Source organism: Chiroxiphia lanceolata, chromosome 13, assembly GCF_009829145.1.
Source record: "Chiroxiphia lanceolata isolate bChiLan1 chromosome 13, bChiLan1.pri, whole genome shotgun sequence".
In the NCBI taxonomy this organism is placed as follows: Eukaryota; Metazoa; Chordata; class Aves; order Passeriformes; family Pipridae; genus Chiroxiphia; species Chiroxiphia lanceolata.
Genome location: NC_045649.1, coordinates 10,007,123 through 10,030,071, shown reverse-complemented (window position 1 = coordinate 10,030,071; position 22,949 = coordinate 10,007,123). Strand labels below are relative to the sequence as shown.

At 41.6% G+C, this 22,949-nt stretch overlaps 2 protein-coding genes across 7 annotated transcripts in view; one reads left to right on the top strand and one right to left on the bottom strand.

The window, feature by feature from the left end:
- SIAH1 (siah E3 ubiquitin protein ligase 1) overlaps positions 1–17,836 on the top strand; it is a 67,274-nt gene extending 49,438 nt beyond the window's left edge. For 2 of the 5 annotated variants that reach the window (XM_032700753.1, XM_032700751.1), the window contains exon 2: positions 14,386–17,836. In XM_032700753.1, coding sequence (XP_032556644.1) covers positions 14,388–15,236 — 849 coding nt within the window. In that variant the 5' untranslated portion in view covers positions 14,386–14,387 and the 3' untranslated portion in view covers positions 15,237–17,836. Of the gene's footprint in view, positions 1–11,044; positions 11,224–11,244; positions 11,363–11,411; positions 12,110–14,385 lie in introns of those variants that run through there. The other 3 variants (XM_032700750.1, XM_032700752.1, XM_032700754.1) reach the window with 3 other exon arrangements.
- Positions 17,837–19,033: 1,197 nt separating this feature from the next.
- The window catches only part of LONP2 (lon peptidase 2, peroxisomal), a 36,744-nt gene continuing 32,828 nt past the window's right edge, over positions 19,034–22,949 (bottom strand). The window contains exons 14-15 of one of the 2 annotated variants that reach the window (XM_032700747.1): positions 22,432–22,622; positions 19,034–20,611 (exon numbers count right to left, since the gene is read on the bottom strand). In XM_032700747.1, the coding sequence (XP_032556638.1) occupies positions 20,390–20,611; positions 22,432–22,622 (413 nt within the window). In that variant the 3' untranslated portion in view covers positions 19,034–20,389. Of the gene's footprint in view, positions 20,612–22,431; positions 22,623–22,949 lie in introns of those variants that run through there. The other variant, XM_032700748.1, reaches the window with a different exon arrangement.

Here is a 22,949-nt window from a genome sequence, read left to right as displayed (position 1 = left end):
AGACAGTTTAACAGGTAAAGGAAAAGCTGTGCACACAAGCAAAGCAAAACAAGGAATTCATTCACCACTTTCTGTGGGCAGGCAGATGTTCAGCCATGGCCAGGAAAGCAGGGCTCCATCATGGGTGATGGTTACTTGGGAACACAAAGGCCATCACTCCAAATGTCCTGCCCTTCCTCCTCCTTCCCCCAGCTCTGTGTGCTGAGCATGACACCAGATGGTCTGGAATATCCCTTTGGTCAGCTGGGGTCACCTGTCCTGGCTGTGTCCCCTCCCAGTGTGTTGTGCACCCCCAGCCTCCCCTCTGCTGGGGCAGTGTGAGAAGCAAAGGCCTTGATGCTGTGCAAGCTCTGCTCAGCTACAGCAAAACCATCTCTGTGTTTATCAGCACTGCTTCCAGCACAAATCCAAAGCACAGCCCCATTCCAGCCACTGCAAAGAAAATTAACTCTATTCCAACCAAAACCAAGCACAGTGGCATGAAATCTTTAAGTTAAATATTTTAAGGTCCTTTTCTACAGTTCTTGCAGGTAGTACTAAATGAAGCAAAGCGTAATTTAGTCTTTGATGAAAGACCACAGTTGCTTTTCAAGGTTTTTTTTTTTTTTTATGCTGTCAAGGAAGAGCATTTAAAATGCCATGCTTTCAAGAGTCATGTTCAAACATGTGGTCAGATGAAATATGTAAAAGGAAAACTATATATGAAGGAAAATTGTATGTTAAATTTTGCTCATGTAAGGATTGTCCAAACGTTTTAACTGCAGTAGGAGTATTTTGAAACAATTTACAGTTATACTAGAGGAGGGACAGCTTGAAAATAAATTGCATAAAAATTGCTAGAACTGGTGTCTAGCTTAGAAATGTACATGTGTTAAAAGACATAATTTTTGGTTTCTGTTTGCTCTGTATTACATCTTTCATGAGGGAAAGTTCTGTGTCTTCTATATTTTGCAAGGGGCTGGCAACTGAAATGAAGTTTCTGAGTTCTGTTTTGTAATTCTTAGTACACCTTGCTTCATGCTGAAATGTGATGTAGGTATTAGTTTGAAATGGGGTTTAAAAATCATTTTTTGCTATGATTTTTCTAAAAGTCAACATTATTTCTAAAATATGTGGTTATTTGCTGTTAACACATCAGAGTTAGGAAAGAAGAAATAATAGAAAGGTGTAGCACTGCACAAGCTGTGGCACATCCAGGGTACAGTTCTGCAGTAGCTAAAAACAGTTTCTGTCGGACTGCCAGTGGTAACTTGCAGTGTTCCTGCCACCAGTGTGAATGGGGCAGTTTTAGTCCCCAGTTTAGTTGCAAACTGTCTGCCTGTGAGGAATGGGTACCTGTTTGCTGGGTCACTGCCCAGAGCTGCGTGGTAACACAGGTTCAGCTGTGCTGCAGGAGCTGTGGGTGTGCTCAGGAGCAGTGTAGGTGAAGACTTGGGGCTAACAAGGAATGGCCAGGACCTCCTTTGCCACTTGGTCTTGGTGTCTTCCTGGTGTGCCAGTGCTCAGGTAGTTGTGCAAGACTGATCTTGTTGAATCCACTACCTTAAAAAGAAAGAAAACTGGTGGTACAAGGCAGGCAGCACAACCACTGGGGTTGGTGGCAGCCTTTTGCTTGGTGTGGAAGTGGTGGTACAGTCTGACATGCTCTGTGAGTGCCTGGCACTGGGGAGCCTCTACCTGCTGGAGTGTTCTTTGTGCTGTAGATAAACCATGTTCTTCACGGGTTTGTAATGGTATCTGAAAGCTCTTAAGAAATACTGTAACTGAGCAGTTCTTAAAAGTGCTATTAAAATATTTAAGAACCTTTAAAACATGTAATGTTGCTACTTTCTCTTTGAAAGATAATGGCTGTAACTCCCTGTATCAGTTTAGATAGTCCTTAATCCTGTCCTTAGTTCTGTAAAAATGGATTCTGATTTTTTTTTTTTTTGAAACCTCACTACCTCCTGTCATTTTTTTTTTTACCAGATATAGGTCTGCTACAGTTTCATATTTTAATCTTCTTAAATTACCTAATATTGTTTTGGAAATTATGTGTGAAACGTGCTTTGATATGCATTTATGTGTTGATAGGTATATAACCTAATTTTTAAATTCATATAAAGTTGTTCACTTTTGCCTGTACTTGAGCCTTAAATTTTGCTCCTTTCTATCTTCTTATGTGCAGTTGTCTGCTTTTAAAAGCTGTGAAAATGCTCTGCTCAGCTAATATTTTGATTTCTGAATGACCGTTTATTTTGAAATATAAATGCACATATATTTATATAAAAATCTTTAGAGTCACAAAATGACTTTCCTTCACAGGAATTTTCCCCTCTTTTTAGTGCATGAAGGCGTTAACTCAGTGGAGAGTTAATTCGTGTAGGGTTCTTCCCTCCGTGGCCGGTATCTGTGTGATTACACAAGTGTGGTGAGGATGTAATTTGGAGACTGGTTGCACAGGTGTGACCAGGGAATCATTTGGCTGGCAGATGTTGATGGTGTACTATAAAATTTTAGTCTGCCTTTGTGCTAGGTCGAGTGTAATTATTAGAAAGGAAATTTTACAAATAAAAAATGGACATTCTTCTAAAACAGCACCTGTAAAGCAGTAATTTTAAGAACACTTTTGTGCATATTAAAACCAGCTGCTGCCTTAAACAGTTTTATTTTAAGATCAGGTGTTCCATTTAAGCCAAAGTTGTTCCTCCGTGTACCATCCTAGTTCTTCCATGGACACAGGTGCTTGTCTACTACTGGAGTTGAGCGTGGGCAAAAAGAGCATTTCATGAAGCTGTTCCCTAATGAGAATATGAGGGAGTAGGATTAGGGTTGTCCATGGAGCTTTACATTTTTTATTTCCCAATTTTTGAATGCTTGACCTTCCAACCTATTGTATTTTGGTAACACTCCTGTAAAAGAAAAAGGCTAAAAAGTACTGAAGTTTACAGCTGTGCTTTAGATAGTGAGTCACTGCTGGGATTTGATGTTCAGGATTCAGCACTGCAACATAGACTCAGGTTTTGATTTTTACTACATAATAGAGGAGAGGACAATATTTTACAGAGAAGGACATAATGATAAGTCTTGCATTTAGGAAGTGCAGATAAAGAGAACGTGAAGTAGCAGAAAGATACATTTACACCTGTCATTTCCAAACCTTTTATAATATCTTGTGTTTTAATTTCTGGTGCAGACTCAGGCCTGACTTCAGAGTGATTATGGTGGAATTTTAATTTTGTATGCCATGAAGCATTTTTCAGGCAATACAGATGAGTGAAATAGTGAGTGCATTTTACTTGGCATTTGAGATGTACCTGGTCAGAATTTAATGGCAGTAAAAGAACGTGTGCTTCTCTTGCCTAAGAGCTTTTTTCTGTTGAATTTGAATCACTTGCTTGAGAATCTGGGTACTTGGAGCTTCCCAAAAAAAAGCTGAGGGAATTTTTTTGGTAATACAAGGATCCCTCTTAAGAAAGGTTACTTTATTTACCTTTCATAAAATCAGGAGGCCTTCATATTAGATACTATAGAAGTAGTGAGAAGGGTGTTACCAATGTCTCCCTAATTTGTCTCTTTAAATTACAGAATACTGGAGTGAAGAGAGGGCAGTTATCCATATGTGAGCAGGAGTTGGAAAGTAAACAGTGATTGAAGTCTGATGATTGCTAACTATAAAAACTGAGATGTTAAATAATTTAACAGTGTCTTTTGGTGTGTAATGATATTTAGTTATTACTAACCTGAAGTAAATTCGAATAAGGTCTAACAAGGTTAATTTAGTATCCTTATCAAGTCGTTTCATTCCCTTTGCATTAATGTCTGAGGCTCACAGCTACTTGTGGTAGCTTAAAACCTGTAAGAAGCAGGGAAGTACTTGCCCATGGTGACTCAGAAGCTTGTGACAGAGCAGGAACTAACCCCAGGTCTCCCCTGCCACAGACTTCTGCTCTAGTACCACTAATCGTGGGTTTGGTTGGGGATTTTTTAAGGTTTCAAGGAATGCTCAGTCTTGTCATGTAACCTGGTGCTCTGTGCAGTCAGCAGTTCCACCCATTCCTGGTCACTGTGCTCAGGCTGGACACTTGCTGGGAAAGAGCTCTTATTTGGGAGATAAAGCTGCATTTTAAACCTGAGGTTCTGATGAAAAGCTGTAGACTGTTGCTTTCTTTAGCAGAGTGACCAGTCTCAGCTACAGACTTGGCAGTAGCCAAGATTGAGAATTTGAGTAATGTTGTAATAATGATTTTAAAAAATATTTATTATTGTGGTAGTTGAATCCTTGTTCCACAGTTTTACAGAAACAGTTGATTCAGAGTGGATGAGTGGAGAAAAACTAAGTTAAATAAAACAGTATTGATTTTAACTGAGGCACACGTGCTTCAAGGAATGGATGCTAGAAACACAAGACATGCAGAAGGTGGGAGTTAAAAGAAATGAAGTACTGAAAAGAGTGGAACCATCAGAAATGTGAAAATCTCACTCTAATTTTGTACTTTTTTTACTAAAGCTGTATATTTCTTTCAATGTAGATAATTTCAGTGTTTTCTATTTTCTGCCTGTGGCCTATCTTAGATTTCCACAGCTCTCCTTTTGAAGGAGTAGCATACTAGGAAAATCTTACTTCTAAAATGCAGAAATGTCCATTTTAAAAATACAGACTTGATCCTTTAAATTTTAAATGTTGTGTTTTATTGTCTTTGTGATGTGTGTCTGTGTATCTTTATTGGACATTCTTCCAAATATTCTTTCTTCTGAAGGTTAAATGGATTTAAGAAAAACCCAGATTTGTAAAAACTCTCACTCAGAATGACTAGAGAATCTGTGTATGTTAATACTAGAGGTTCTGAAAAATTCATAATTTCTGAGGAGTTAAAAGTTAGGCCTCCAGTGTCACTAGTCTGTGTTCTACAATGCTGGGTGTTATTTATGTGTAGATTCCATATCTGCCATACCTTGGGGCACCAAGGTCTGTTCTCTGGAATGAATATCTCTGTTCCCCAGGCCCTCCCCTCCATATTTGCCCTCTGGAGTTTAGATTGCCCTTCTTTACAGGACTTCACTGTCACCAGGACTGCACACAAGAATACAGAACAAATGAAGAATCACAGGAATAAATGATTATATAAAATGGAAATATATATGAACCTCAGCAATGAACAACATGGAGGGATCTTTATAAAAATAGTCAATGTAGGTCATCCTGTCCTGACTCTTCCTACAAGTGGCTTTCTGTGTCGTGGTCAGGCTCTTCTGTAGGCCAGCCTCTCTTTGCAGGCCTCCTTGGTCAGGTGTGGTTATTTTGATGGTCTGCTCCCTAGTACTGTTAAGTTATGCAGGGAAAATATTGAGCATGAATTTGAATTGGAATAGTTATCACAGAAAGACTTTGTAAGTGAAGACGCATCAAAGTGCAGGTACTGGTGTAGTTGAGCCTTACTGAATTAAGGTAGGTGCTTCCATGCCACACCCTCTTCCCTGTGTCTGCCACAGACACAGGAATGGTGATGCAATATTGCATGGCAGTTACAGCATGCAGTGGAGAACATAGGCTTTGCAAAATCAGACTGAGGAGAGAAATACAGCCCCCAAAGTGTCACACTTGGTAGGATTTGCTGTGAATGTTTACAGAGGGATTTGGGTTTGTTTTGTTTTTCCTTTTTTTAATTCTAATAGAGTGTGATTGTGTACAGAGCCCATCTATGATACCTTGTAGAACAATTAAGTGCTTCCTGTTTAGATACTTCTGAAAGGGAGTATGTGTTAGAGCATGAAAAATAACTTGCCTTTTTTTTTTCTGGTGCTGTTACTAATTCACTTTGTAGCTGATCCTCCTGTATGCCTCTTACTTTTTATTGCAGCATTGTGTGTCTAGAACTTCTTAAAAGTTAACTATCTCCCTGTGTTTATAGACATTATTTGGCTGAATTATTGTTGGAAGATGATCCTGATGCAGCTCAGTTCAGTGTGTGCTTTTCACAGTGAAAGGAAGCTAGGTATTACTAAAAAATTAAAAACTGTTTTCCCTGTTATGTATTGTTTGCATAGAGATACCTGTATTTTCATAGGAAATTTTTCTTTATTTTCTTAGGTTCTGCCATCTTTGAGACCTGTACTTCTGCTTTATCTCCATGAGCTGTCCCGTGCCCAGACCATGGCAGCTCCAGACGGGCAGGGTCCATTTGGTGCCTGAGAAGGTTGTGTGGGACAGCTCCTGCTTTGAGTCCATCCCCTGGTTTTTGGTGCTGTAGGCCCATGTGTGGGATGCTGGGAATGCAGGTGTCCTGTGTCATTGGCTGACTGGCACTAGGGACACAGAGCAGGGACTCAGGGAAGGCAGGAAAGAGAAGGCTTTTGTCACAGGTACCACACAAGAGCACACAGGATACAGCCTTGGGCAGTGTTTCTTCATCCCCATCTTCACACCTCTGTAGGATGTGGGATTTGGCAGTGTCACAGATAAGTTATTGTCTTGTTTTTAAAAATGCAAATGAAAAATATGGTAAAGTCCAGTTTGGAAGTGGTCCATGTCTTTTTAATGCAAGTGCTTAGTTTTGATTTGTATTTAAATAATGGAGCTTTTCTCTGTATTTTTTTTAACCATGTATAGTTTCACTAGCTGCTTTGATTAACCATGTATAGTTTCACTAGCTACTTTGAGGCTTAACTTCTTTTTATTATAATAGATTGCCAGGTATCAATAATGTTCAATATTGTTGCTTATACCAGTTTATTTAATGTATTGCTGAATTTCTTTTTTCTCACAGTGGCATTTGGTAAATTGGTTTTAGTGTAGCTTGAATTTTCAGGACTTTCCTTGATAGTTCCCCTAGCTTTTGCTTTCTGTCCTGCTGCCTTTCCTTCCAAGTTCAAAAGACAAGAGACATAAATGTTCTATTTTGCTTTATAATTTGTTGATGGTCTGAATTTCCAAAGAAGCCTACTTTCTTATTTAGTGCTGCATATAACTCTAAGACCTAGGAAGGCTTGGATGTTCTCCGATTATACAGTACAGAGGGAATGGTACAAACTCAGGTTTTGGCCAGTGAACAGACATTTTTAGTTTTTGAGGTTTTATCAGATAGTTATATTTTCTCAAAACTGTGTTCCTCAGGTTGTCTTTGTTTGCAAGGCTGGAGTAGCACAGCAGTATAATCTCCAGTATTCCATGTTAAATTGGATGTTGAAGCTCTGTTTGGCTACAAGTTATTCACTTTTTATAATTGGTGGACTTCTTTGTTGCATTTAAAAATTAACGCTTCAGTCATAGTTGTTGTTTGCGGATGTAATTTTTATGTGGTTGTTGTATATCTTCTATAGGACACTGTTCCTTCTTAATTTTACATTACAAAGTTGTTGTAGAAAATCTTTTATAGCTAGAAAAAAAGCACCTCCTGGGTTGATGTTTAATATTCTGGCATATCTATAGAGGAGAAACAGTGTTAGTGATGAAGCAGAAATCAAACAGCACTAGCCAAACTCAGGGGCTTGTGTTGGATTAGAAACAGGTCACTGCCATTTGGTGGGTGTAATAATACTGTTTGTGTTTACATGGTGCTGTTTGTGTCTGCATCTGCCACATGGTATGTGTTGAATTTGGAGAGGATCTGGATTGTCCCCCAGCCGTGACTCAGTTGGTGACCGTAGTGTGTAAGGGGAACACGTGTGATAAACATCAGAAACACTGAGCGTTAAGGGCTGGTGGCTCACTGCAGGGATAGCCATGAAGACAATAACTGATTCCATGATTGTGTGAATCCACTGGGATCTCCTTTCCTGGTGATTGGAAAGCGGGGTTGGTAGGGTGAGGTGCAAGGAAAAAAGATAGCTACAATTTCAGGCAGACTGGGTCACTGCGAGGTAGTGGGAAGTGTTGAAATTGTGTATGGAAAGGAGATGAGCTGGACAGATGATAATTTGGAAAAGGAAATCATCATGAAACTTTTTGTAAATTTTGTAATTTTATTTTGGTCTTATTTTATAGTATTGTGTTACATTGGATTGATCTAGCTGTTGCTTATTATGCAGAAAAAGAGAAAGCCCTGAGGTGTCTGAAATAAATAGCATAGTTAAGGGCACTAAAGAAAACAGTGTCTGGAAGGGTTGAAAAAATTCATGATTCATTATTGTGTTATATAGTTGATTAATAATTTATGTCATGAACTGCCTTGTAAAAGTGTTGAAGTAGGCCAGGAGGTGCAGAGGCTGTGGCTGAGCAGGGCTGCACCACGTCGGTGTCCAGGGGGTCAGAGCTGCAGGAGCAGGCCTGTGTTTGGTGCTGACTCTGCTGGGCCCTTGGGATTTGACATCTCCCGAGAGTTGTAAGAGATAAACTGTTGATGGACTTCAACGTGGAAAAACTTTGGGCCCTAAAATGTCTTTTAAATTAAACAGAAATTAAAGATACTAATTTATTTTAAAATATTTGCAAACTTTTCTCTAATACAATCTGTGCATAATACACTGGATGTGTTTTGACTGCTGAAGTGTGAGTTAGGTGGTGGTGAGGACAATATATATTATTTTCAACAGAGTTTGCTAAAACTTCTTTCCCTTCTGTTTTGCTGTGTGTTGACAATTATGAGTGCAAGAGGGGACAGAGGAAAGGTAGATTCCTTGGACAATTACTTTCAGAAATAGTAAGTATGTGTAATAGAAGAGCTGGCTTTTCCATAGGATGATGTCCTCAGTAGTTTGAGTTCTCATAATTGAGCAGTAGTGGTACAAAACTATGGTATCCAAAGGTTTTTTCACAAAGAGTTAGCCTAATGCTACTTAAATCTTGAGTTCTTATTAACACCTGTTTCATGAGTATTTAGAACAGTTAATTAGCTTTTGTGTTTTTACATTCTTGCTTGTATTGCATCTTGAAAAAAGTAACCTGTGTTTTTCACAACTTTGAACACTGTCTTATTCTCATTTCCAGTGCTCTGTACACAGGGTATTGTGTTTAAAAAGGTCTCATTTTCAAATATGATTGTACAGTTGAAAAACTTGAAAGATTTTCTGTTTGGTGGTGGCTGTAATGCATTAGGAGTGCATTTTGAATGGAAGTCTCTGAATTCAGTTAGTTCTGAAATGTAATAGAAAAAAATATTTTATCCATCACATAGACATTTGTGATAAATCATTTTATCTGTCCTTGTATCATGCTTAGGTGTGATGAGAGATTTTTTCCCCCTTCCATCCATCAGATGACTATACAGAACTTTTGTGTGGTTTTTTTTTTTTGTTCCAAAACTAATATTCAGTTACCCTCTCAAAAGCAAATTAAAGTGTTAAACGCAAGTCTAGTTTTGATTGGGTGAAGATGTGAGAGAAGATACGATATCTGATATGAGAGAAGTGGCTGGTGTTAAGTTGGATTTGTCAAAGGTGCCCTGTTTTCCAGTGAAGCGCAGGAGATGTGATTTCTAGAATGTGTCTGGAGGTAACACCTTGGAAAGGTGAGAAGCTGAAAGGGTATCAGTGCAGTCCTGTATACTGTTGTTAATTCCCTGGCATGTCAAGTACGGCATCTTTGTGAACTTCACTTGAAACTGCTCTCCCTGGGCCTGAGCCTCAGCAGAGCTTTTCAAACAGTGGATTGGTTGTGTCTTTTCATTGTCCCTGTGTTTCTGTTACCTGCCCGGGATTCCAAAGGCTCTCTCCCCTCAGGCATTGCACACCCTGCTGCAGTGGAGCAAAGCAAGTGCAGCATTAGCTGTAACCTGTCCAAGGGCCCCGGGGTTGCTCTGGGAACAGCTCTGTGCTGCAGGACAGAGCCCAGGGCTTGTTCCAGGCACTGCAGAACATGCTCTTAATTTTTCAAAAGCTGTTTCTGTGCAGGTTTTCTTCAGCTTTTCTGTTCTGCTCGGAAACTTTCTTGACTCTTACTTGGTGGGATGATAGATATTACATGTTTGGGGATGAGGCTGAAGGAAGCCTTGTATTGAATTGGTAGTTTTTGTTTATAGTAGTTGGGCATTATTGGCATGTATTCAAGTCCTGATACAAGTCTTCCTTGAACAGGACTTGGATTTCAAATAGTAAGAAAGCATTTTTAAAGATAATCTTCTTTACCCTGATACTGTAGCCTTACTTTTTATGTGACCAAAACAAATTACTGCAGTGTGTTGTTCTGTTGCCTCCACTGAAAGTTGTACTTCCATGATCTTATAATCATTGCATCAGTATTCCATAAACTCTAAGATCTGAGCCCAGTGTGTGCATCATGCAAGCGTGTTGACTTGGTTTTCAACTCCTTTATCCTTAAACTGTTCTAAGTTTTTTAAGAATCCGTGTGAATATTTAAATATACCACATTTTCCTTGAGATTATTAGGCTTTTGCTTATTGAATAATCTTTATGTAAATGGAGAAAATTCCTGTTGAATAGAACTTTATAGGTCCACAGTGGGAAATGCTCATCTGAGGAGTATCCTTGAAACAGCAGGAAGTGAAGTTCATGTGTTAAAAGAGTTCTGAGCGGATCTGTAGCTTTTAAAGAATTCTTTAGGGAGGATGATGAGCTCCGTCGGCGTGGAGCAGGGGGCTGTTGGTCAGGTCCCGGCCGTGCAGAGGGAGCTCCGTGTGCGGAACGCGCACGGCCGTGGGGACACGCGGGCCGGGACAGAGGCGGTGCCGCCCGGGAGGAGCCGGGTCCCTGTGGGCTGTGTCGGGGCTGGGTCGGGTCCCTGTGGGCTGGGTCGGGTCCCTGTGGGCTGGGTCGGGTCCCTGTGGGCTGGGTCGGGTCCCTGTGGGCTGGGCCGGGTCCCTGTGGGCTGTGTCGGGGCTGGGCCGGCTCCCTGTGGGCTGGGCCGGCTCCCTGTGGGCTGGGCCGGCTCCCTGTGGGCTGGGCCGGGGCGGGTCCAGGTCCCAGTTGGCGGGGCCGGGGCGGGGCTGGGCCGGGCCCTCCCCCGGCAGGCACAGCCCGGGCGGGGCGGGCGCGGCCCGGCGGTGCCGGGGGAAGCTCGGGGAACCATTTTGGCGCCGGGGCCGGAGCGGCCGCAGCGGGGCCGGGCCGTAGATGGGGCCGGCGGGGCCCGGGGCGGTGACTGCCGTGCGCGGCGCGGGGCCCGCCGGGGCCCAGGAGCGTTCGGCGGGGTCCCGGCCGGGCCCGCGCCCCCATCGCGGCTGTGCTGCCCCCACACGCCATGAGCTCCGCCGCGCCACATGAGGGGCAGAGCCGCCTCCGGCGGGCCGTGTTCCTGGAAGGGCGTCTGGTCTGCGTGTCTGCCGGGGAGTAAAGCCTGCAAGGGGAAAGGTACCGACGTTACATTGCGTTATCGCAGCATTAAAAGCTGGGGTTTAGGAGCTGTGAGGTCGCGTCCCTCGGGAGGTCTCGGTAGCCTGTGCATGTCACCTTCCGCACAACACTGGCGAGAATACTTTTTTATCAACAGGTCGGTGGGTTCTGATGTCATGAAGGATAATTCTTCTTGCTTTACAATTAGGAAATCTTAAAATACATTTTCCCCATTTTAGTCGTGGTTGGATTTTTTCGAATATGTGCAATCTTTTGGGTAATTTGAGTTAAAGGAACTAATAGTCTTGAAAATGACACCTAGTATGCCTTAGTTTATCACTGTTGCTTAGAGACTTATTCCCAGTGTGTGCAAATACAGATAACGTAATAGCAAATACTGCATGTAGGGAGTAAGGGGTTCGTAACTAAAAATATCTTTAAATTTTGTTTCCAGTTCTGCAGTTGTTTTTCCTTGGTTTGTAAACAAGTTGCTTGGTTTGTATGGTTTTCATAGTTTGGTGGCTTAAATGTATTACGCTGTTAGAAGTCTTACTTGTGATTGACTTGTAGTTCTTAACATAGCCATAAAAAATTATCTTCTCTGACTTTTCTGTTATTATATATTATTCATCTTTGTGTTAACAAGAGTGATGAAAATGCAGGCTTTGGGCAGGTTTAGGCTTGGTAAATTACAGTTAATAGCTTTATCCAGCTTCTTCCTTGCATGCTAATCATCTCAGTGGTCTGGTTCACGTGTTCCTGCTCATTTTCATTCCCTGCTTGTGTGAGGTGCTCGGTTGTGGAAGGTGTGTGTGAAGGCTGGTCACACTGATAACACACAGTCCTGTTCTCCAGTGCTTCCAGAGCTTAGAAGGCTCAAGTGGGAAGTGCGTCTGTGCGTAAGGTCTTTCACAGAGTTTGTAGGTTGCTTAATTTAACTGTTGCATGGGCTCTGAGAGGTGTAATTAAAGACAGCCGAGCTCACCCAGCTCGTCAGACTGCCCAGGGAACTGGTCTGACGCAGTGGTTTTCACCAGTGTTATCTGCGGGCTGCTGGGGATCCCTGGATCAGGACATACAGGGTCAGGCAAGATCCAGCACACACAGCCTTCTGAAATGTGTGTGTTACGATACTGGAAGGGAAGCGCTTCCAGGATTTTACATGTGACTATGGCTGTGATTCCCAAGCGAACAGCAGGATCTGAGTTGGTTCCCCATGTACAGTCACTCCAGTCACTCCTGCCCGTTTGTTCCAGAGCAGTGCAGGGTCACGAGCTCCCACCCGCGGGTGCTGGGGAAGCAGCAGCACTGTCAGCTGCCAGAGACCTCGCTGTTCAAATCCCCTCACTGGGGCAGCATCACTTCCCCAGAACACATTCTTGATTTGTCACAGACATCCTAAACTTTTTCATCTCAGCTGGAATGCCTCACAGTAGGAAAATGTGGCCAAAAGACACAAATATTCTTGTCATATCTCTGCAGTATCAGTTCAGGTCCAGCACTGAAAACCACTGCATGGATTTTTTTTCCTGAAGATGGTAATTGGGTATTTCTAGACCACCAAACCTGAGATGAAGCAATAGAATTTGAAGAGTTGAGAAGATGCTGTTACTGGGCTTGTGAGACTCATAAAATCAGTGACTGAGTATCCAATCTTAGACACTCATGTTTTTCTAGCTCTGGACTAAGGAGAAGTGCTTCTGTAGAGGAATTTGGAATTGCCTGTCTATGATTACTTTTGAATGTCAAGGAATAAGTCATTTTGCAAGTTGGAATCTCTTAGTTCCCCTCCTTTGTGCCATGAACAGTGCGTGTCTTGCAAAAGCATGCAGAGTATGCTGCTCTGAGTTATCTGGTCCAAGTATGAGTAAGTTTGTGGATGAAATGATGCTAAATATGGGAAGCTTGCCTATTGCCTAATATTCCCATGTCAAATAGCAAGGAGATTAAAGATGAGGTTTATTTTGAGAGCTTTATACGTACGTGACAGATACAGAGCTAATGTACTTGCAGAGAGGCACTTAGGGTGGCTGAGAATTGTACTGTGGAACAGAGGCCAACTTTGAGTAGTGTTTTGCCTAACTGTCCTTAACCTACAAAGGTAATGTTTATTTTTTCAGAACTGCGTTTATTTTCTCGGGTAGCACTAGTAATTCCTCTTGCACAAGGAGGAGGAGAGTTAGGGGTTGCAAAAAATGTAGCATCCATAACATGTTAACAAATATGGTACTTGTACCACATCTGTAGGAAAGCTCAAGCAGGCTGTTTGGTCAGACAGCTGTCAGACCTTTGTCACCTTTGTGTGGGGACAGCGGAAAGAAAAACTTCAGTGGGAGCTCCACTGAATGTAAGACTTCGTTAACAGGGCCTTTTCAAGGGACTGCAAATGTTTGAGTTACTTACATGGTAAAATTAACTCTCAGATTTAATCTTTTTTATTTCTTGTCTTACTTGGTAAATTCAAGAAAATAATTGCTTTGTTTTTCTTTTCTGGTATCCTCACAAGTGGTTTAGTTCAGGAATCTGAAGCAGTGGATGTGCTTTACAAGATGTGGGCCCAGTAACAGAGTATTGAAAACGAAGAGTCACTGTCCTATCCTGGGAAAAAGGCAGGGTAGCAACTGTCTGAGCTGTGTTTTCCCTGCTAGTGTTTTTCAACTTTTTTAAAAAACAGTTGTACAGTAAATATGATTACTGAGAAGGTCATGTCCAGAAAATAATTTTTTTTTCATTAAAGATGACCAGTTTGTCATACACAACAGCTTAAAATCCAGCCTTAGAATCGTTCCATAGTGCTCCGAGTTGTTACACACAAGTGATCTGGGTGAAGCATTTCATAAATGCAGTATTAAAAAAAGCAAACCAACAACAACAAATTTATTTTTAGCATATCTTTACTTATCTCCCTTTCAGCTTTCAATAGATAAATTCCACTGCAGAGCACTTAGTAGAACTTCTTCACTTGTTAAATTTCCATGTCATGCAAGTGTCTGCATCAAGTGTGCACAACTGATCTTTTGCACGTAACATACTCATGTAATACAGCTTGTGTTACGTGGGGGTTTTTTTGCTTTTATTTCTGTCTTTTCTCTTGAAGCTTCTTTGTAAGTGAAGAAATTCTGTGTGCAGAGGGAAATACAAGGTGGTTAGATATTAATTCTTTTCTCTCTTCTGTTGCAGACATGAGCCGTCAGACTGCCACAGCACTCCCCACGGGTACCTCCAAGTGCACGCCATCGCAGCGGGTGCCCGCGCTGACGGGCACCACAGCTTCCAACAATGACTTGGCCAGTCTCTTTGAGTGTCCCGTGTGCTTTGACTATGTGCTGCCACCGATCCTGCAGTGTCAGAGTGGCCACCTGGTTTGTAGCAACTGTCGCCCCAAACTTACGTGCTGTCCGACCTGCCGAGGCCCGCTGGGCTCCATCCGTAACCTGGCTATGGAGAAAGTTGCCAACTCTGTACTCTTCCCATGTAAATACGCCTCTTCCGGATGCGAGATAACTTTGCCACACACGGAAAAAGCAGACCACGAGGAGCTGTGTGAGTTTAGGCCTTATTCCTGTCCGTGTCCCGGTGCTTCATGTAAATGGCAAGGCTCCCTGGATGCTGTGATGCCACACCTGATGCATCAACACAAGTCAATTACAACACTGCAGGGAGAAGATATAGTGTTCCTGGCTACGGACATTAATCTTCCTGGTGCTGTTGACTGGGTTATGATGCAGTCTTGTTTTGGCTTCCATTTCATGTTAGTGTTGGAGAAACAGGAGAAATATGATGGTCACCAGCAGTTCTTTGCAATTGTACAGCTGATAGGAACACGCAAGCAAGCAGAAAACTTTGCTTATCGACTCGAGCTAAACGGGCATAGGCGGCGATTGACTTGGGAAGCAACTCCTCGGTCCATCCATGAGGGAATTGCAACAGCCATTATGAATAGTGACTGCCTAGTCTTTGACACCAGCATTGCACAGCTCTTTGCAGAAAACGGCAATTTAGGCATCAACGTAACTATATCCATGTGCTGAGACGGCAATCAAACCTCTTCAGGCCAGTGTTTAAACCGTTGCATTTAATTTAGCAGAAACTAGGGTAACCATCTTTGACTGTCAGACAAAATATTTGGTAGATGGAGGGTAGACATAAATGAAGGTAAATAAAAGGAAAGGCTGTTAAATTACAGGAAGCAGTTGCATGTAGTAACTAATATATTTAAAATAAGTCAACAGTAAACCACTGAAAATATATATACACCCAAAATGGGCATCTTTTGTATTAAGAATTGATTCTACAGGAAATGTTGTAAAATAATTCTAAAAACTTGTTTGTAGATTGATTGTACTGTTGAAAAGGATACTGTTTCGTGTTTTTGTTTGTGTTTTTTTCCTCCCCCTTTGACTGACAAGCCATGTTGAGCGGTCTGGTCTCTGGCCGCTGCTTCCCTTCCTCCTCCCACCCCCTCTTTGTAAGTCACTACATAGTATTGCTGCTGTTTGTGTATATTTTTTGTGTATTTGCTAATTTTTATTAACTTCTAGTTTTTCATTAAATAAATATGACTTTCTTTTCTGTAATTCAGGTTTTTCTCTTTTTTGTATCTTTTTAAAATTAATTACAGGTGTCATCTTTTGATATGCATAATTGCTATGGTAAAACTTATATTTCTGTATGTTTGGTAAATTTTGTCTCTTTCCAGTAGTCAATTCATTGGTGATACTGTTCTTAATTGAGCTATTTGTGAATGTACTGAACTCGAAAGGAGTGCTTATGTTCAAAGATGTGTCAGGAAAGACAGCTCCTTTAAAAACAGGCCTAGATGTTGTTGTACTTTGAGTTATCTTCTAACAAAAATCAACAATTATTAAGAATTTTCCGAATTAAAAAAAAATAATTCACATTTCAAATTTAGAGATGCTTAGAAACTTGATTGCATCCTTGTATTTGTTGGTTTGCAATACAAAGAAGGTATTGTATTACACAGTATTTGTAATTATAAAAGCAGACCATTTGTTTAAAAAAAAAAAAGGCAGGCAGTGAGATGTTTTCAGTCTTTTTATATTTGTCATTAAAAGAATACCTGGCAAATTAAAGAAAACACAGCCAGCTTCTGCTTTTTGCTTTAGCTCAAAGTTTGACACATTGATGCTCTTGCTCAGTTTCTTGTTTTCGTGTCTTTTGGTTGTTACTAAAGCAACTGTCTGGAAGTGACTTTTGTATATCATTCTGGTGACATGATGCACATGACAGCACAGATGAATCTCTTGCAGGTGTTTCACCAGCCCTAAAGGCTCTGGAAGGATGTTGGGCTTTTTGCAGACTGCCTGTAGGTGAAAACCTTAACCATGGCTCTGTGTGGCATTTGTGTTACAGAACAGAGACAGACAGAAAAGGGGAAAAGCTGCTTCATCTCAAGCTGTTGGAAAGAAATCTTTGTCAAACCTAGTCTAGCAGACGTCCCGTGGGGAGGTAGTCTGGCTATGGATACTTTTGTAACACATTAAAATATGGTTTATTTACTGTGCACTGTCTTAACTTTCTTATGAGAAGTTGATCTGTTAAGACAACTCGTTATTATTTTGATGCATGAAGAGGTAAGTAGTTCCACAGGTAAGGAACATAAAATCCATTGGGTTGGATTATTAAAGTACTACAGAAATAGTTGGCTTCATGTAGTAAAAGTTTCACTCTTAAAATTTGATACTTAGGCTGTTTGACCTGTGCACAGATGTAATTTAAAAGATGTACTGGTACCTTGTGACAGTAGATAAGTGCTTCCAAAAGTCCTGCAATCTAGCTTTTTTTTTCTTCTTTTGAATATACAACTGTTTGCAGTTTTCTAAATTCAGTAATTATTCTCACCTAAATAAGCTTGTCCCATTTACCTCTGTTTTGTCTTCTGGTCTTTGACAGACTTTTGGCTAAATACTTCAGACCTTTTAGAGGAGGCCACAGGTCCCCTGGTGCCTGGCTGGCTGGACTGATGTCCTCCTGGCAGCTGAGCTGCCTCCAGCTCTGCTTTTGTTAGGGAAGGCAGGGGAGAACCCGAGTGTTCCCTCCAGCCTGACACGTGCCCTGGGAGAGGCCGGGGCTCTGCAGGCACAGGTGTGTAGGGCTGGGCACTGTGTCTGGAGGGGTTCAGCTTGGGTTGTGTCCCCAGGAGAACTGTGACTGAGAACCTTGTTGTGCTGATCTGCAGTGAGTTTATCTAGGCTGGGATGGCCCGAAGGTCAAGACTGTACTTCTGAAGGGGACTTCAAGAATGGCATTTGCAATGAGCTCCAGGAGCTGACTGGTGTGGTCAGACAGGTTGGTTCATGTCTTACAGATGACAAATGCTATAGCATAACTACTGTATGCTGACTTACTGTAATGTAAAATAGTACCATGTGGTGTTTAAAAATAAATCTGTATAAAATGCTCAATGTCCATCATCAGATGGAATGATTACAGAAATTACACTTAGGCCCAGATCCTCAAAAGTATCAGGAGCCTAATTCAGTGGATCTCCTCTAAAGAGTGTGAGGATCTGGTAAGTCAACTACACTGTTATATATGAAAAAAAGAAAACATACTAGAAATCTGTACAGTTTACTACCTTATCTAAAATAAATGGTGTATTAAAGCCTGGCATTGTCTTAACATTAGCTATTTATTTTAGAAAGTGCTGTTTTACTTTGCTGTATTGGGAAAGCGTATTCAGATTTGTCTCTAAAAGATGAAATGCAGTAGACCTTGCATTTGTCTGCTTGCACTACCTCTGTGGTTTTCATTGCCCTTTAAAAAGAAAGCCTTAAAATGTTTGACAAATGTGGATGTAAATATTCGGGTTCTGTTGTGACAGTTCCTGCTAGTTCTTGTTTGCAGTAGTGCTTTAAAATTAAAGCAGGTGAACAGTTTTGTATTGCTGCCTGTCCTGTTGTTTTATCCAGAATCTTTCCAAAGCTACTGTGACTAAAGCAGGAATGCACTAGTGGGATACTTACTCTCTGTAGCAATTCATAGTGTGGACAGAGGAAAGGAGCTATCACTGCTTTTTTTTTTTTCTCCTCTGATAAGCTTTGGCTATTTCAGGGTATTCTTCTGAGGGCCACGTTTAATATCAGGTCCATTTAACTGTCAGCTGCAAAGCAGAATCCCCAGTGCATTGAAATTACTTCAGAAGTGCTTTGCTGCTGCATGGAGGGTTATTCTTACCACCTTCCAGAGTGTCTGTAGTGTCTGATACAGGGGGTAATGCAGAAGTTTTGTTTAAAAAAAAAAATCAACAAAATAAAACCGGTGTGAGCTCTGCCAGCAGGAACAGCAAACAGGCAGTAAGTGCCTGGCCTTCTCTTCAGAGTGGCCATAGACCCACCCCCTCTTTAGGTGAAGTCCATGTGGACAAGACTTAATATGGGAGTGGTGTGTCAGGCAGAAAGTCATTGCTTAACTTTTCTGGGGACCAACTCCCTGTTTTGCAGTGGTGGAAACTTCTTTTTTTATAGTCCTTACTATTTTTAAAAAAAATGCAGGTTTGTTTTCCACATGTAGAAACAGACTGTGCTGGAATTCTGTGCATGTCTGTGCTGCCACCAGTGCCAACAGTGCAGGATTGTTATTGGAGCTGGGTTCAGTTTAGTTAAGGATCTTTCCCTCCTGGTTTGATCAGAAGCAAAGCAGCAGCACACTCGTGACCATACTGGCCTGGGGTTTTACCCAGGGTGTTGTTTATCTGCGTGCCTGCAAGTTTCTTGTAAGGCAGAACAGGGTCTGAGACTCTGTGTGTTGCCCATGGTCTAGTGACTGACTTAAGAGTAGAGCTCTTAAAACAGTGACACAAAAGGGGTTTTTATTTTTATCATTTTATTAGATTAAGTCTTCTGTGAAATCTTCTGTAAAGAGGTGCAGAAATTTCCACTGAATATTACTATCAGTGATATTATGTTCCAGATAAATCAGCTTTTGTTATCTATGGAAACGAAAGCAAAGCAAACTCTTTTGATTTATAGGCTGCTTCTAGAACAGGCTGTTGTCACTGGTACAGTTTGTGTTTCCTGAGCACACTGGAGCTTGTTTCAGAACCAGTGAACAAGAGGAGAATGTAACAACATGGGAGGTTTGCTCAGGGGTTGACTGGTATAAACAATGCCAAAGGCCCAGCTCACACACTGAAGTGTAGTTTTCCCTGAGGTTCAAGAGAAGAGACAAAGCTATCAACTGAGAGGGGAGACTGACAGACTTCTTGAACCATAAATTATTCACAGTGTGCAGTACTGAATGCACTTTAATGATTCAGTATTTTCTCAGCATTGTTTAAGTGGATTTAATTTCCACAGGCTCACCTCCAAACACAGGCAGCCCAGAATCAAGTCTGTTTGTATCAGTAAGAATAAAGGACTCGTACTCTGTCCCTCCAAAATGTTACCAGGTTTTTTATCAGGGCTTCAGGTTTGCTCTGCCCCCCGTGCTGCTGGAAGGACACATGAACTCCTGTGTGTTACTGCCCTTCTTACACAGCAATTCCTACATTTCAGTTCTGGAATTGCTTCCTGTGTTGGGGTTTGAAAAATGATGTCTGCAGTGACCTTGCTACAAACTAGAACCAAGTGCTGAAAGAACTTACTAACTTAGTTTAGACCATAGTGCTTCTGTTCAAATCCCTTAAGCATGTTTTTTAGATTTCAAAACCCTTATTTTTCCCGATGCTACTGCTCCTTAGCACATTATTGTTATTATTACAAATATTATTCTCTAAATAAGTAAACTCTCCTGCTAAATCAGTTTTGCTTTTTGTCACAAGCCCATCTATGAGCCTCTCGTGCTGCCTTTCTTGCAAATACAGCTCTCCCAGAATTGCACATTATTCTCTCTTTGAGGGTGTGACCTCTCTGAGGATGGGACCAGCTGCTGCCACGTCCATACACACATTCCAGATCTGCCAAGGAATTCTTTCTCAACAGCTTCAATTTTGTCATGCTTGACTCTTATCAGGAAATGAGTATTTTTTTCAAGATTCTTTGCTGATAAAAAGCAGTGAAAGCCCTTAAAACGTGGTTTCAGTTTGTGAACTGCTGCAGCGACATTTTCCTTTTGATTGCATTTACAGTCCAGTTTAACTGCTAATTACACCTGACACATGTAGGGAGCTGGAAGAGATCACAAGCCATGGAATCTGATACAGCAGGAATCTCAGCCTGGCTGCTTAAAGTTTACTGTTCAAATGCTCCACTCTGGGCTTCACTGCAAAGCCCCCCTCGAAGGCGGCGTTCAGGACCTGGTCGAGGCAGGTGGCCAACACGAACGTCAGGTCCTGCCGCACGTGCACCGCGATCTCCTCCAGATCCTTCTCGTTCCTCTGAGGAATGATAATTCTCTTCAGGCCAGCTCGGTGTGCTGCCAGGACTTTGTCTTTAATTCCCCCAACCTAGTAAGGAGAAGAAGCAAAAACATATATAAAAAATATATATATATATAAAAACAGTGACGCTCATCTGGTACTGGAATTATTGTAACATCACATCAGGAGTTAAATTTTGATGAAAGGTTCTGCCTCCCCCAGTAAGTTAAGAAAGCAATTAAAAATGCAGCCACATTTGTAACTCATTATGTGCTTAATGAGGGAAATATGTTAATATGCTGTAGTATTCTTTCTGTAACAGTTAATAACAAGGGAAAAATTAATCTAGGAGTGCAGGTAGAAGAGTACCAATAGTGGAAAAGTCATTACTTTTCAGGAATTTTTTTAACCAAGGTGGCCTTCACTCCATTTTTATATGGTGTGCTTAAATCCTGCATTAGAACAGCAGGCTTTTCAGAAAAAGGCAGTGTTAGATTTAGAGGGAAAAAAGTCCTAAGGAAGCACTATCACACAAATAACTTGAGTTGTACAACAGAAAATGCACCGAAATGCAAACCTATGCTCCAAGACTAGAGAGATGCTTTGTGCTACAACAACAGGCACTGCTCCATTGAGCCACCTGGCTGAGTTGGTAATGAGATGTAAAAAGGGGGGTTAAATTAGTTTTTGCTTCGAATCGCAGCTGTAGCTTCTTCCCCTGAACTCTCTTCTAATCCTAATTAAAGACCATCTTACAGAAGAAACTTGTAATTCTACAATACTTTACAGGAGAGCAAAGCCTTGTATTATAGCACAAAGGGCTGTAATACAGGCAAGGTAGGAGGGGCCATAATCCCCAGGGTGATGCCACTGCTCTGGAGGTGCTGCATACCCAGCACACACCTGGGGCAGCAGCAGGGGCAGCTGCTCGGAGGAATTCAGTGACTGACAACGGCAAGATCCCAGACAACGTTCAGGAAGAAGGTAAATCTGGTTTAACATTTACAGGTACCTGATCTTTGCACCCACCTTTAACAGCAGGCAAAGTGTGGTCACTCCCTGGTGAAGACACTCTGGGGAGCTCGGGCACCTTTCACCAGTTAATGCAGGGCCCAGGAGAACCCTGAACCACAGCCCGTCCTGTCAAGCTCACTGTCCTCAGAACAAACTCCAGAGATCCTCCTCCTCTGCTACCTCCCCCTGGCACCCCTGCTTTACTCTCCTCTGCAGGACACAAAATGCTGCCTCTGTTTTCCTACTTCATCCTCCTCCTCCTCTCCATCATTTGGTATGGGATGATAACTCCTATATTTGCTTAATCACTTGCACCAGGCTCCACTGACACTTTCAACTGTATTTGTTTGAAAACTTTCCTTTGCCCTCATGCTTTATTTTCCATAAAAAGTTTTATGGAAACACCTTTTGGCTGAGCTGTACACAAGGAACAACATTTAAGAAAAATCTAAAAATAGGTGTATGGAGGATGGTTTCAAGAGTAACTTACACACAGTTACTGTGCGAGATTTAAGGAACAACTTTTCAAAGAAACCAAAGATAGTTCTGTACTGATAGTTTGAGGGAGCATGTTTAGAAATTGCAATACCCATTTTGGACCCATCTTGAATTTTAAGATTTCTAGGTCTCCTTTCTAACTAGACATTTTAATGTGTTTTCCACAAAAACCACATCAAGGCTGGCGTTATCTTGAAAAGCAAAGCAGAGGGAGGAGTGGGACAGTACTGCAGCAGGCTGGCTTCCATCAGCCTCCCAACTGCACCAGAGGAGACTGGATTGCTGCTAAGGAATGATCCAGCAAGACCCTGCTTTTCTAAGTGCCTATAAACAGATTTTATATCCAGAATAGGGAGAATTAATACAACTTAGCTCTTTTCTCAAATGATGCTTACTGGAAGAACAAGGCCTCTCAGTGTAATTTCTCCTGTCATGGCTACATCTGAGCACACCAGCCGCCCACTGAAGAGTGAAGCAAGACAGGTTACTATGGTAACACCAGCAGATGGTCCATCTTTTGTGACAGCTCCAGCTGGGAAGTGCAGATGGATGTCAGTGTTGTCAAGGAGATCAAAACTTCCAGAAGCTTAAGGAAAAAAAAGAACCGTTTCAATGTTAAAAATCTAAACCCATTTTGTTCCCAGTCTTTATTCTGAAAGCCCACCAAGAATTAAAAGCCTTGGCACTATTTTTTTAACAGTAGGCTGAAAAAAACAACACAACGTTGCAGACACCCCAGAAAAAAAAACAACAAAAAGAGAACCCAATGAGCTTTCCTGTATCCAGATTCCTAGAAGAAAACTGTAACACATTAACCAGTAAGCTCAGCATTTGCATGTGTTGGCAAATTCAGAGTAGGGATTAATGTAGATACATAGAAATTTTATGTCCCAAACCATAAATGTCAATTTTC